Source organism: Oxyura jamaicensis, chromosome 2 (genome assembly GCF_011077185.1).
Source record: "Oxyura jamaicensis isolate SHBP4307 breed ruddy duck chromosome 2, BPBGC_Ojam_1.0, whole genome shotgun sequence".
In the NCBI taxonomy this organism is placed as follows: domain Eukaryota; kingdom Metazoa; phylum Chordata; class Aves; order Anseriformes; family Anatidae; genus Oxyura; species Oxyura jamaicensis.
Genome location: NC_048894.1, coordinates 107,276,039 through 107,289,642, shown reverse-complemented (window position 1 = coordinate 107,289,642; position 13,604 = coordinate 107,276,039). Strand labels below are relative to the sequence as shown.

The 13,604-nt window shown below is 43.9% G+C and overlaps 1 protein-coding gene and 1 long non-coding RNA gene across 2 annotated transcripts in view; one reads left to right on the top strand and one right to left on the bottom strand.

The window, feature by feature from the left end:
- The window catches only part of LOC118162028, an 86,088-nt gene extending 84,495 nt beyond the window's left edge, over positions 1-1,593 (bottom strand). The window contains exon 1 of the long non-coding RNA XR_004748260.1: positions 1,527-1,593. This is a non-coding gene — a long non-coding RNA (uncharacterized LOC118162028). The remainder of the gene's footprint in view (positions 1-1,526) is intronic.
- Positions 10-6,300, top strand: TMEM200C (transmembrane protein 200C). The gene is made up of 2 exons (XM_035317922.1): positions 10-160; positions 2,324-6,300. Exon 2 carries the CDS (start codon positions 2,367-2,369, stop codon positions 4,014-4,016), a length of 1,650 nt encoding a protein of 549 aa, XP_035173813.1. The 5' UTR covers positions 10-160; positions 2,324-2,366; the 3' UTR covers positions 4,017-6,300.
- The last annotated feature ends 7,304 nt before the right edge of the window (positions 6,301-13,604 follow it).

Here is a 13,604-nt window from a genome sequence, read left to right as displayed (position 1 = left end):
CAGCGGCCCTGGGGCCGGCCGCCCGCCCGCCCGGGGCCGTGAGGGGCGGCGAGGCGGCGGCGGCGGCGGGGCGGGCGCCGCGCGGGGATGCCCGCTCGGGCCGGAAAGTTTCTTCCCCGCGGTGGCCGCCTGGCCGCGGACTCCTCGCCGGTCTTCCTCGGTAAGTGAGCGCGTCCCCCCTGCGGCGGTGCCGCTGCCATTTTGCGCCGCGGTGGGGTCCGCGGGGGACCCCCGGGCACAGGTGGCGGCCCCGCGGGCTCGGAGCAGGAGCCCTTAAACGCCTCAGAGCCTCCACTTTCTGCCCCTTTCTTCCCCTCGGCCGGAGTTAAAGCGGTCCCTGGCCAAAGCAGCGCCTCGTTCGGTGTTAAAACTGTCTCTGGTTGCCGCCGGGTAGCCCTGCAGCGTCCAGCCCAAGCACCAGGCGGTCCTCGGGGACTCGTGTGAGGAGCCGGCAGCACTCTGCCGGTGCCCGGAGCTCGCAGCCGGTTCGTACCGATGGGGTCTGTTAGCCTCGGGGTGTCTGACTCCCCGAGCCCTGGGTTATTGTGCTGTGTTACGATCGCTGGTAATGGCTGGGAGTCGTAGGATGCTCTCCACTCTTTCTGTAAATCGGTAAAACTAAGTGCCGAGCGCTGCCGATTTGCAAAGGCTGCTCCGAAAAGATTGCCATCTCGTTTTGTCGTCGTAGAGGAGACAGGCTCCTGTCTAGTGGGGCACTAGGAAGAATGGGACCAACGAACCGGCAATTAAAGCAAATCATGCCCCGGTAATCACACTTCTCACCAACAAATAATGCCTTTTTTTTCTTGTGTGCCTTTTTTTTTTTTTTTAAGTGAATAGTTCAGTGATAGGAACGAGAAGGCAAGTCTCTGCTCTTCGTTTTGAGTATGCAATACCTCAGAGAGTAATTTAACAGTGTCCTCTCTGACAACACCCTTCTTTCCCAGGGAAAATACAAACGGAGTAAATGGGAAACAACATTGTTGCATACGTGGCAAATCTGGGAATAGAAAAGAAATGAGATTTAAAAGCTGAAGAGGAACACGATTTTTTTTTAGGTGCTTACTTAATCATCTCTCAATGCAATGAATAAAAGTTTATAAACCAGATTATATTTGGTGCTGTTATCTTTTGCTCCCTAAAAAAAAAAAAAAAAAAAAAATCAGCTAAAAAGAGAAAGGGGGGATGGGAACCTTCTCAGTAGCATGAAGGAGGATTCTCTGGGGAAGAAAAAAAAAAAAAAAATGCAACAGCACAGGAATTGTTCCTACATGGTGCATTTTGTAGCTCAGATTGCTGGGACATGCCGATGACTCCTGATGGTCTAGGGAAATGAAAGCCATAAATGCTAGCTGTTTAGTCCCCTGCCAGTTTCTCTACAAGCAATCCTTGCTGTTTCCCCCAGGTGATTCACAGGGGTTTGCTCCTCCTTTAATAAGACGTGACATGCTATCTCGTACCTGCCAGCCTCCATCTCCCCTTTCTGGGGGCGGGGGGGGAACTGGCCGGGGTTACATAACACTTACCTTGAGCATCGCACATGTTCCCAAACCAAGCGGCCATCCAGCTGATGCTCCCCAAACACAGGCGGGAGATGGATCTCTGTAATGTTGCAGATCGAATGCAAAGGAAATGGCTAGGAAGAAAGTTGAGCAGGGCACCGCTTTCTGGTATTCAAATGTTTCCCCTGTGTATTTCACAGTAATTCCTTTGCCACTTATTTAGGAAAGGCAAGCAATACGTTTAACCCTCCCCTTTCCCCACAGCAACATGCAAGTAGTGTAATAAAATAAGTGGTATCCGTAGATCAAATATATTGCCTTCCTGCATTTATTTCCCTCCTCCCCTCAAATCCAGTTCCTGCATGACATCACTAACCACAGTCGCTGTGTAGCATAACCTGACCCCGTGGGAATGGGGCTCGAGGGTAGGGAAGCTGTTAGCTGCCTATGAATCCTGATGCTTTGCAAGCTCCTTCCGAGAGCAGCAGGATCACTTTTTGTTTACACCAGCAGGTACCACCCCATCTGTTGTTTACCTGAAGTATAAATAAATTAATTAGCTGTTTGCCAAGGGTCTGGTGGGGCATGTGGCTGCTTCCCTTTCCGGAGTTCCCTAATTGTCTGTCTCATGGGTCTGCTAGTTTCTTTCTCACACACAGGAGCTGTATGGACAAGGGAGATCAGCCTGTTGGTGCCATCCCCTGTCCCATTTGTTGAGGGTTTTAACTATCAGGAGGTTGAAGGATAAACAGGAAACAGCGTCAGCGGTTGTGCTGTAGATCTGTCCTTGGTCCTCAACCTTTTCTCTTTTTTTACTGCAGGAGCTGGAGCGGCTGTAGGGAGCAGTGCTCTGGGTAGCCAGCCATGATCGCCACTGGAGGCCTCCTTAGGATCTCAGCTAGGAAGCAGGATCCCTTGCGACCCCAAAGCCAAGCCCCCAAACGCAAACGTAAGACCAAGAAGAAACGCAAGAATGATGTGGTGGTGGTGAAAGGCAAGCTCAAGCTGTGCTCCCTCTCGGGGCTCATCGCCCTCTGTGGCATCCTGGTACTGCTAGTGGGCATTGCCTTGGCGGTGGTGGGCTACTGGCCCAAGCCCAGCCAGGTATACAGAGAAGGTGGTGTCAGTGGGGGCAGACACCTGGCACCGCAGGGTGGCACCCCCAGGAACCGCTCCCGCAGCCAGGAAGGGGCACAAGCAGGCATCCGTCCGGAGTCACCCCCCAGAGCCAACTCCTCCATCACCACTGCCACCCGGGGGTTCCCGCAGTCCCGTCCCACTTCCTCATCCCCCCAGGCCTCCGTGGGTTTCCTTTTCCGTCTTTTCTCAAGCTACCTGCATTCAGACAAGCTGAAGGTGCTGGGCCCCCTCATCATGGGTATCGGCATTTTCCTCTTCATCTGTGCCAATGCGGTATTGCACGAGAACCGTGACAAGAAGACCAAGATCATCAACCTGCGTGACCTCTACTCCACTGTTATCGATGCCCACAGCCTGCGGGCAAAGGATGGAGGCACCCCGGCCTCAGCCCCTCTCAACGGCTTTGTCAATTACGTGCAGTCCCGGGGCCTGGAGCTAAAGCCTGGTGGCGAAGGCCTGGGCGCCACGGCCATGCTGGCCAAGAGCTCCTGGCCGCCAGGGCTGGGTGCTTCCCTTTCTCCACCTGACCTGGCATCCTCGCCACGGCGTTCCTCTTTCTGCACCCCACCACAGCCTCCCAGCCTGGCCGAGGCCGTTTACAGCATCTACCGGGAGCGTGCTGCCCTTGCTGGCCGCACCTTCACCAGCCCACCCTGCAGTCCACCGGAGAGCTGGGGCCAGCGCAGCACGGCCAGCTCCATCGTTGGCTCTTCACTGAGTGCTTTCACCCTTCTGCCCTTGGCGCAGAGTGGTGGAGGGGGAGGCTGGCGGAGGCCCCCTGGTGAGCGGGGAGCCCGGGAGATCCCACGGGGGGAGTTTGAACTGAGCCTGACTGACCTTAGCAGCAGCCACGTCGAGGGAGGCTACGGGACAAGGAGGCACAAGCTGGTTCTGAGGCGGCAGAGCACCAGCTGCTTGCCTGATGCTAGGCGTCCCCTTTCCCCCGAGCCACCTCGGTCTCCAGCTGTCAGTGGGGACCCAGACTCCAGCCTATTGGCAAAGGCATCTCCTAGCTACTCCAAATCTCTGGATCTGGGGGTTTCACCCCCCTCCACTCCCCCTGCCGTCACCAGGACGGACTCTCAGAGCTCCCAGTTTGATCCTTCCAGCAGCAATAAGGGCTACAGCCACCTGGAGGAGGCTGGCACCTCCTTGGAGTCAGTTGCCAACATCCCAGTCAGTAAAATCCAGGACTGTGAGGACGAACCGGTTGAGAAGACAGACCCCCTCAAGGCTACCAGCAGAGAACAAACGGGGGAGCAATCTCAGCAAACGCAAAGACAGTACACAAATAAAGAGAAACTCTTTATGATTTCTAGGTCGCATGCTGCATTGGGACTGGAGGATGGGGAACTGGAGAGTACTGGCATCTAAACGAAACAGAGAAGGCACGAGGACACCTTGCAACCCTCCACACCTTTCCCCACTTCTCCCAGTGTTTTTGTGGACTTAAGAAACCAATCAATATCCAAAGAGCTGCAGTATGCCACCCTTGAAATTTGAATTCAATAAATCCTGTAGATGACTTCAGGAAGAAAAAGAAAATCCTTCTGTCCGATTGTGATTGTATGTTCCATGCAAGCCAAATTGTATTAAATATCCACAGTCCAGTAAGTTCTTTGGATCAGATTAATACAATTTCGGACAGTGTAACTGCACTTTACTTGTCTTGATTTCCAAGTGCCCCTTCTCCTCTGATTTCTTTCTTGCTGATTCGCCACTAACTGCTTGAAAACCGCAGGCACCTTTTTAAGCTCAAGAGCAACGTGGTCTTCAGATCAAGAAAGCCGAGCTCTCTCTTTGTTTTGGTTCAATCACTCTAAAAAGTTTGCAAGGCCTTAAGGATGACGTACCTTGACAAAGAATGAGTTTGTTTAAATTCTGGAAAAATGACATTTTAGAAGAGACTGGAGCAGAACAGAGCTCTGATAATTTAGTTAAAACCATTACATTCCTGAATCCAAAATACCTACTACGACGTGATACTTTATTAAGTATTATTACACATGTATTGACTAATAGCATTAAAAGTTTTTTTTAATAAAACATTTACAAACAAAACTGAGAGACAAACAATCCTTTATTTTGGTAAGTACATACAGAAACCAGAAACCTCTGTTTTTTATACTGTGAATGATTATAGAGATGCTACAAGGCTAAAGTTTGTTTATGCTTTTAAGTGGATAATAATAATTTCGGAGTAGTTTCAAAACAAATATTGGTTCTGACTCTGAGAAACTGCCCTTTAGTTCAGTCAGCAGATTCTGTCTGCATGTCTAAGAGTGCTTTGTGACAGTGGAAGAAATCTGAGTTAGGCATGCCAAGGAAAAAAAAAACAACACGTTTGACCGATCAAAATTATATTTGTTGTGAGTAACACATTAATCTCAAACTGCAGCATGTTCTTTCTGGATTTTTCACTTACAACTGTTGCCTTAAGCCTTCCTGCTGTTAAGGGTTTCCAATTGATGAATGCATGTGCATAAGCTTAATTTTAAATGAAGGTTCTGAAAATCTCTTAGCTGTTCTCCCTATTGAAGTCATGGCTGTTTCTCACTGACTTCGATGCGGTGACAGTTTCTTCATGAGTGAGAAAATCAAGTTTCCTTAAGGCTGGGCTATGCAATATTGTCTGTGGGCAGATTTTTAGTAAATTGATGAGTTGTTTCATTTTCATACCTGCAACACGACAGGCATTCTTTTATTTTGCCATAGCAGCTAGCTTTAGCAATCAGAAGATTTTGTCAATATTTCAGATTCTAAGTACGAATGTGGCATTTCATCAGTACGATAAGAGAAACTGGCATTAAACAAATACAATGTGTAGGCAGGAGATAGTTTTTCTGTTGCAATTAAAATTTTTGTTATGGTTTCATGTTTTAAAATGTTTAGTTTAATATATTTAAATACTTACATTACAGTACATTGCAGAATTGAATATAACTGTCACAAAATACAATGCAAAGAGTAAGCCAGCAAAATTCTTTATTAAATAAGGCTAATGTAAAAAAATATAAATGATTTGCCATGTCAGAATTCTGAAAGTGGGGAAGCAGAAAGTGCTTGTTGTCTTGAGCAACGGAGACATCCAGATGGCAATATCTTTTCTCCTGTCAGTGGCAACCAGTAAAATGACAACACGAACATCAGTACGACATTTTTTGCTATCAAACTGCTAGCACACAGCTGGCAAAAAATATGTTTTAAAACTGCAGGGACTGGAAGGGGATTGTCGAGGCCCCACATGAAGTGGTTGGCCTTCCCTGTGAGAAGGCAGCTCAGCTGGAACCGACGCTCACACAGTTCTTTCATTTCAGTTCCAAATCAGCAACAGACCTGCGCTTCTGCTCAGTGCTTCTCCTGTGATTCCCAGCAAGATTTATGAGATGTATCTGAGCAGTGTTACCTGGTGCTGACAGAGATGCTGATGGCAGCATTATTTACACAGATGAAGACACCCTGTTATTTTCCACATGAAAACTTCGTAAGAGGTGCAGGGAAAGAGGCCAGTCGTGGAGGCTGCTTCCTGGAGGATGAGGTCCTCTTGAAAGGAGGAATTTTTATTCTGAAGGGCAGACAAAAGTCTTATATGTATATATGTATTCTCAGTAAATATTTCTTCAGTCATCTGAATTACAGTGTGCTCTGAAAAAAAAAACAACCACAACTTTAAAAAGCCTCTGGGTACTCCTCAGACTAATTTAAAATAAAGCAGTCCAGTAATTCTTCTTCTGATTAGTTTTCTGCAAAGCTTTCTGAATAACAAAATTACAACAAACTTTGTTTTTAATAAGTACATTTTTGGCTTTTTCCTGTGTTGCCAAGAAAAAAAGAGATTTGAAACATGAACATCAATCAAGCTGGATTTTTAGAACAGCAGCTAGAAGTGATTTGTAACATACGCATTAATAAGCAGATAAAGCCTCTCTGCAAGGAATAAAAAATTCTCCTTAGTTTTATGAATGTATTAATCAAATGTATTTCTTGAACAACATATGCAGTAGTGGATTTGAAATCAGATTTTTTGAAAAAAAAATCAAGGTGGACAAATTAGCTTAACACATCAATATTGGAAAATGGGTGAGAAATTCAGCCCTTGTGCATGACTTGTGACTGCTCGCAGTACCATCAGCTCTGGAGAGAAACAGAGACTGGTCAGGAACTGAACGTTTCCTGATGACACCAGCAGGAGACATGAGTGCTCAGTTTTGTGCATTAACCTCTTCTTGATCCTTTCCCAGCTGACCCTGACTGCTTCTCGGGACTGCCAGACTGCCTTTTGGCTATCGTTTGCTCTTTTTACTCTTGCTTACGCATTTTCCTCCAATATAGTCTCTTCCTTTTAACCTTCTTTTTCCTGCCACCAAGTGCTTCCTCTATACTTCTTGTCAAGAGCTGAGACGTTGCTTCTGCTTACCGGTATCTACTTGCCTATGTGTTGCAGAGAGGTGCTCACGTGTACAAAATACTTTTTAAGATGGAATTGTTAAGCTGGAATAGCCAGGCATAATTTTTTATTATGGAAAAATAAATAAATAGCTTTTGGTACAGAGATGTTTCCTTTAGCATAGAAGAAGTGCTAAGATGCTTATATAAAATTTCCAGAGGAAAAGATAATTTCTGCCTGAACTCTCAGAGTATTCCCATCACTAGGTGCAAGGCTGCATCTGTGCATTATGAGTGTAGACTCTTGGACAAGTCTGAGGACATAGGCCAATGCCCTCAACGTACTTCAGTTGTGCTGCTGTTTATTACAAAATCCTCAAGACTCTAGAGAAGCTGCTCACATGATCATATTGTAACCTAGTTCTGGCTCAGTTTTCACTGTCTAACAAAATATTTTAAATCCTTGTCTTAACCTGGCTCACTTGACTCAGCTGATCTGCTGAACGCTTCCAGAAGCAGCTCAGCTGACAGACCTCAGCAGGTGGCAAAAAGGTCAGGAGTAGCAAGAGAGAGGAATGGGGGGGAGACAACATCCTCCCCACCCCACCCACCAAAAAACAAGCAGCTCACGCTTTTGGCCAAGTGGTGAAATGGTTTCTGTTTCCCAAATCAGAGGAAAGGAGTTTGACTGTATTGTGAGGGGATGACACAGTGGTTATCAAGCACACATAAAAGGGAAAGCAAATGTTTGTCTTGGGTGGAATGTGTTCAGGAAATACAGATGCTTTTAGGGAAGCATCCGAGGTTAATAAAAGGTGTTTAATGCAAGTTTTGATACATTTAAGTCTATTAGGAACTGTATTTGTAAACTTTAACCCTTCTATCCAACCGTTGCCATATCAGTTGTTCTACTACACAAGACAATAGCCCAGATTTATTGCACTGTATTATTTAGATACATTTTTAACAGCTTTTTCAAGAAACTGTGCTGTCCAACAGTGAGTAATAGTGCATGTACAAACATCTAATTAGATAACTATTAACCTAGTTGTAAGTCTGCAGGCTGTGATAGAGTACTTCCATAATAGCCAAAACAGTTTTCAAAATGTACACAGAACATGACTGCAATTAAACAATAATTTTTATTAAAAGTAATGGAGATGACACAATAACTGATAAAAATATTGGATTCCAATGTGATGAATAGTCTTTGATAAAATGTAGCAGTTTTTCTTTCTAAACAAGAATATATTCAAGTGGATGCAATAAAACAGGACTATTTATAGTGAGAAATGAAAATTACTCATCATGTAAGTAGATCACCAATTAATGCTTTGCATCATTAACATGTTTCAGTCTCTTGAATTTCTCTGTCTATATGAAAAGATGGAGAAAGAAAGTAACACCCAATCTCTGGCCATAACCAAGCCAGAAATCAGACTTTGGTACACAAGAAGTAGAAAAATTACAAGCTCTCGGTGGAAGCTGACAATTAAAATCTTAAAGTATTTAAGTTGTGCCTTTTTTTTTCTTATTCTAGAGAAAGTGCATCAAATTTCTCTCAGAAAAATAATAATAATAATAATAAATTAATTAATTAAAAATATACCTTCTTTCTCTCTTCTCCAATACTGTCACAAGCAATAATGGAATGCTCTTTCTAGTCTGCTTAATTATTATTTTTCTCTACCACGATGAGTCAAGAATTCAGTTTGGGCCTGCAAACAGTGAACAGAAGCACAGCATGTGCAGGCACAATCTGAGAGGATAAATAGGGTCTCAGCCACAGGAAAAAATCTGCCATGGAAGGGTATGCTGTTATCTATTTTAGTTCAGACACTAGCCTGTTTACCAGTTTTTAAATTGCCAAAGCAGAAATATCTAAGTGCGTGAGAAAATGTCTCCTACCATTTAGCTTCCACTGTAAGAGCAGAGGTGGAGGCAGGCCCTGGAAGCCCAACAGAGGCAGAAATGATCGGGTGAAATGGCACTGAAGTTTCTAGGTTACCAGAAATGAGCTGACTGGATCAGGCACTGCAGGAGCATGGGCTCCATTTGTCTACTGGTCTTTTATTTACATTTTAATTATAGACTGTGATATGTGGGAGCCACTGTACTTACTTAAAAGTCTTTTTTCTCAGTATTTTTTCAATTATTTCACAATGAGATGGAAAGCTTGTTTAGTAAAATAGTTCCAGGAAAGAAGGTATCAAAAGAGATGCAAACGTGAACCCAGTGCTTTCCTCTAGCAGACTGGCAATCAGGCACTCCAGCGCCCTCTCCATTTAAATTACCAAGTCAAAATCTGTCATTTTGACAAATTCCTCATGTTCGACTTACCAAGGAAAAAGTTTGGAAAAGTAGTTCGTGTTTTAGAGAGCAGCAGAACAGTGAAAAACAGCACTTAAACTCATCTCATACAGAATAAAAATCTCATACTATTAAAATCTTAGCCCAAAAGTCCCTTTTTTCCCGTTGCCCTCCTCTACATAAAGGACATTCAGTCTAAGATTTTGTGAGTTACTTTCCCCCCACTTTCTTGCCATAACAGGGGAGAATACTTAAGTGATAATCTCAGACTGGAATGTAGAAGCTGGGAGAGATGGTCTGGATTTAGAGAAATGATCAATTCCAAGCTAAGCTTTACAGCTAACATCAAATTTTCAAGAGAAAGGTGATCATTTAGCATTTTTGTCTAATACATTGTTTTTATAATGGTTTAAATGAATTCCAGCTTTGAAGAAAACAACATAAAAGGCCAGAGTATAATTGCTGCCAAGCAATTGGAAGTAACATCACACTAGTTACTGAGATATATTATTTTTAATGGGTACACACAAACAGGGAATTTAAATGGCAGATAAAGATCAGTAAAATACATACTAGGGAAAAAAAAAAAAAAAAACAACTTGGAACCTAGGCTGATCACTTTCTGCAGTAAGTATATGCATGATGGTGGCACGTGCTACACTTTCATATTCTGTGCCTAACTGCAAAGCTCATGGGCCTAAGTCTGTAACCAAAACTCTCTCATTGCACATAAAGGAGACCTTTTTTTTTTTTTTTTTCACCCTGGCAAGTCTTCAGCTTACGAGTCTTTGAAGTGACAGCCATCACATAACCTAGGAGTGCTGTTTGCTCAGCACCCTTAGTAAGATTTGGCACGGTGCTGACACATCCTCCCTGGCCTGTCTGGGAGCAAAGCGAGGCCAAGCCACACAGCTTTTTTTTTTTTTTGTGCAGAGTTTCCAAGCTGATACAAGCCACATCAGCCATTTTCAAAGGAGCAGAACTTCACAGCTTGAGCACAAGTGCTGGTAAGAATTAGAGCTGGTAATGACTTTGCAGATAGAGGTGGCATACTACAGGGTGTGCAGCGCAGCTCGCTTAACACCTCAGAGCGGCACAGAAGCCTTCTGTAGGGTCTCTCAAGAGACTGCCTGGCAAACTAACCTTTCTGAGATATGGCACATAAAAGTCACCAGAGGTGGCTACATCAGGATAAATATCCAATGAGCAAATGTGGTACTTCCACAACACCTTAAAATTGCCTTTCTCTATCCTGAAGTGTACTTTAGGTCTCTCTCTGAGGACTGTAGCATATGTTTTTTACTTCACTGACTTTACAATGAAAACGCACTTTAAAGAAACACAATTTGGACTCAGGGCCTAATATAACCTATTTAAAATGCTTAGAGAGTCCCCATTAAAGTAGCATCAGATCACCTCATAGTCCTTAATGCATTTCTGTCTAAGATGCCTTGGGAACAGAGAGTGATTATCTTCTTCTTTAAAAACAAGTCACAGAGACACAGGGACAGAAAAAGTGTGCGAAGACCAAATTTAAGTTTTTAAAGGAAGTATGCAATTCCGACAGCATGCAAAAAACTGCTTCTGAGTGACTTTTCCAAACCATGCAAGTAGCCTGCTGAGGAACAGAGCCTTTGAGTGCCTTTCTTCTAAGAGGGGAGTCCTCCCTCATCGTTAACATAGCCTCTTTCTGCATGCAAGACACTGAAGTGTTAATCTATTTCATTATCTTTCAGATCTGTTTCATGCAATATTACAGGAAATGACAAAAGCATAAGATTGTCCTAAAACATCCCTGAAGAATATTTAAGGACAGAGGCAATACTGGACAGCTGATGCCATTTGGTTTCAAATGGGTAACTTAAAAGAGGAACAAGTCCAGAACTGATTGTTTGCTGTGGTTACACAAGAAAAGGTGATGATAGTGGCAGCTCTTTGGGGCTGGAAAACTTAGATCTGCCTGCTAGCATTGCGAACCACACCGCAAACTACCTCAGTGCTTGAAAATGCAGCAGGACAGTTCACGTCCTTGTGTACATCCTTGCAACTTGCACAGCATCTGGAGCAGCAGCACTAGAACAAGGGCACTAGCTAGGGTTGCATCTCCCATCGTCTCATCAGAGACTAGTACAAACAAGCTGTAGAAGGAAGTTTCCTCTTTCAGACCCTTGAACTAGAGTTTTGGTCCATCATCACCTTAACGAAGCAACTGAGGTTTTAAGGAAGTGTTCGGGACTAACACGCAGGAACTGTGAGGACACCTTCTTAGTGATGGTCTCTGCAAGGACCTACTGCCTTGCCTCTGGCACAGGAATACAACCCCAAATGAATGTCACAGCACAGGTCTGGAATCCATGAGCCACAGCAGTGCTGTGCCTTGGTAGCCCTCTGGCTGGTCCACACTTGACACAGGTGAGCTCTGCACTGATACTCTGGGGTGAAAGGAAAAGGGGAACGTGGTGAGCTATGGGAAAGGTCTGCAGCTCCTAGCTGTCACCAGTTCAAAAGGCTTTCTTTCTCTCAAATGGGAGAATTTAGTGCAACAGCTAAAAGAAGCCACATCCTTTCTCCCTTTCCACACATCATTCTTCTCTGGGAAAACCTGGATGCCCCCAGTGCAGCAGGAATTTTCCCCCAGCTTGGCACACACATCTTTCCCACATAGCTGTTCACCTAATGACGCTAGTGGAGCTGAGGGGCCTGAAGTCAAAGGAAGCTCACACATTTCAAGTAATTACAGTAAACACTATCATAATATTACCTTACACGTGTATCTTTCATTTCACAAGCAAATTGGTTTGGTCCTCTGGTAAAATAAACATTGCATGCTGCCTGATAATTCACTAGTGGGTTGAACCAGTTCTCATATGGGCAGCAGATATTTCAAGAGCAATGTATACCAGCAAGGTGCAGTAGGTAAGCATAAAAAATGTACAATAGAATATCTACAACTGTAAAATAAACCAAGATAATCTCATTGATTATTTAGACAATTGTACTTTAATTAACTCTACCACCATACGAATAGGATAGAATTATATTTTTCAGCAAACCTGACCATGTATTTTGTTCAATTCCATCTTAGAGAAAGGGTTGGGTAGGAGACAAGGATCTGATTTTATTCAGTGACTTCCATACTCATCAATACCCCTTTACAACTGTGTCTCTTACTGAGATAGAGGTGGCATTTCCACCCCAGTGGAGTTCAGAAATCCCCAGGTACTTCAGTAAATTTGAGATGTCACAACATTAGGAAATTAAGGCATAAGTTATTCAAATTATTTTAAATGAATTGCAGATTCCTCTGAGCAACTGGAATGCTTATCAGTTGAGGGGAAAATAAAGATTACCCCTAAATATTTTTAGATACTCCTAAAACATCTCTTCTTTAACACAAAAGTGGAATACAACTAACAACACTGGGGATGAAAAAGGCTTTGTTAGCAGGAGTTTCAAGTGCCCTGGTGGTATCAGTAAGCAGTATGCCCATTTTGAAAATATGCTGGTAAGTACTCCGTGCCCTGACATGGGATTGCTTAATCTTTTTGCTTTGTTTCCTACCACATGTGATGATTTGTGTTACACACAGTAAGTGGGCACACTATCCACTATGCAGCCTTCTCTTACAGAGTCTGTAGTTGATGAACATAAACAGTAATTGGTCTTCATGATTGTGGAACTGTTAATGCACATTCACCATATTAAAGTATAGAAGTGGTAGCAGGTCTTGTTCTGTTGAGGAGAGGCCTTAGAATTACTTGGCTCTGTTTCTCCTCTGACAAGGGCTATAACCTAAACAGCCTTTGTTTAAATGAGTAATTCTTTTTACAGTACAAAGTATAAGCAATTACATTACAGGTGCGTGAATCTGCATACTGCAGCAACACAGCATATATAAATCATCATGTTTATGCACAACTAAAATACATTACTTCTACATAGCCCTGAGAACTGAGCCAAATGATGAAAAACTGAAATTCTGGTGCAACACATGGAGTAACATATGCACACAGGGTAAAACAGGTGTCCCAGACAGAGAAGGTAATGAGGAAATAGCTGATCTCATCATAGCAGTGATTTAAAGGCATAAGCATGGTAATCAGAGATGTTTGAAAAGGGAGGTTAGACTGAACCTGCCAGAAGATACCCCCCAAAAAATAAAAATGCAGTAACTGAAGGCATAGCCCAGGAGCCCACCCACAGGCCATGAAAGCAGTGACACCCTAGGGGGAGTTCTCCACCAGAAGAGCTGCTGGCCTAGCAGAC

Coding starts and splice junctions, on each gene's coding strand:
- TMEM200C (XM_035317922.1), top strand. CDS start 2,367: ATGATCGCCACTGGAGGCCTCCTTAGGATCTCAGCTAGGAAGCAGGAT.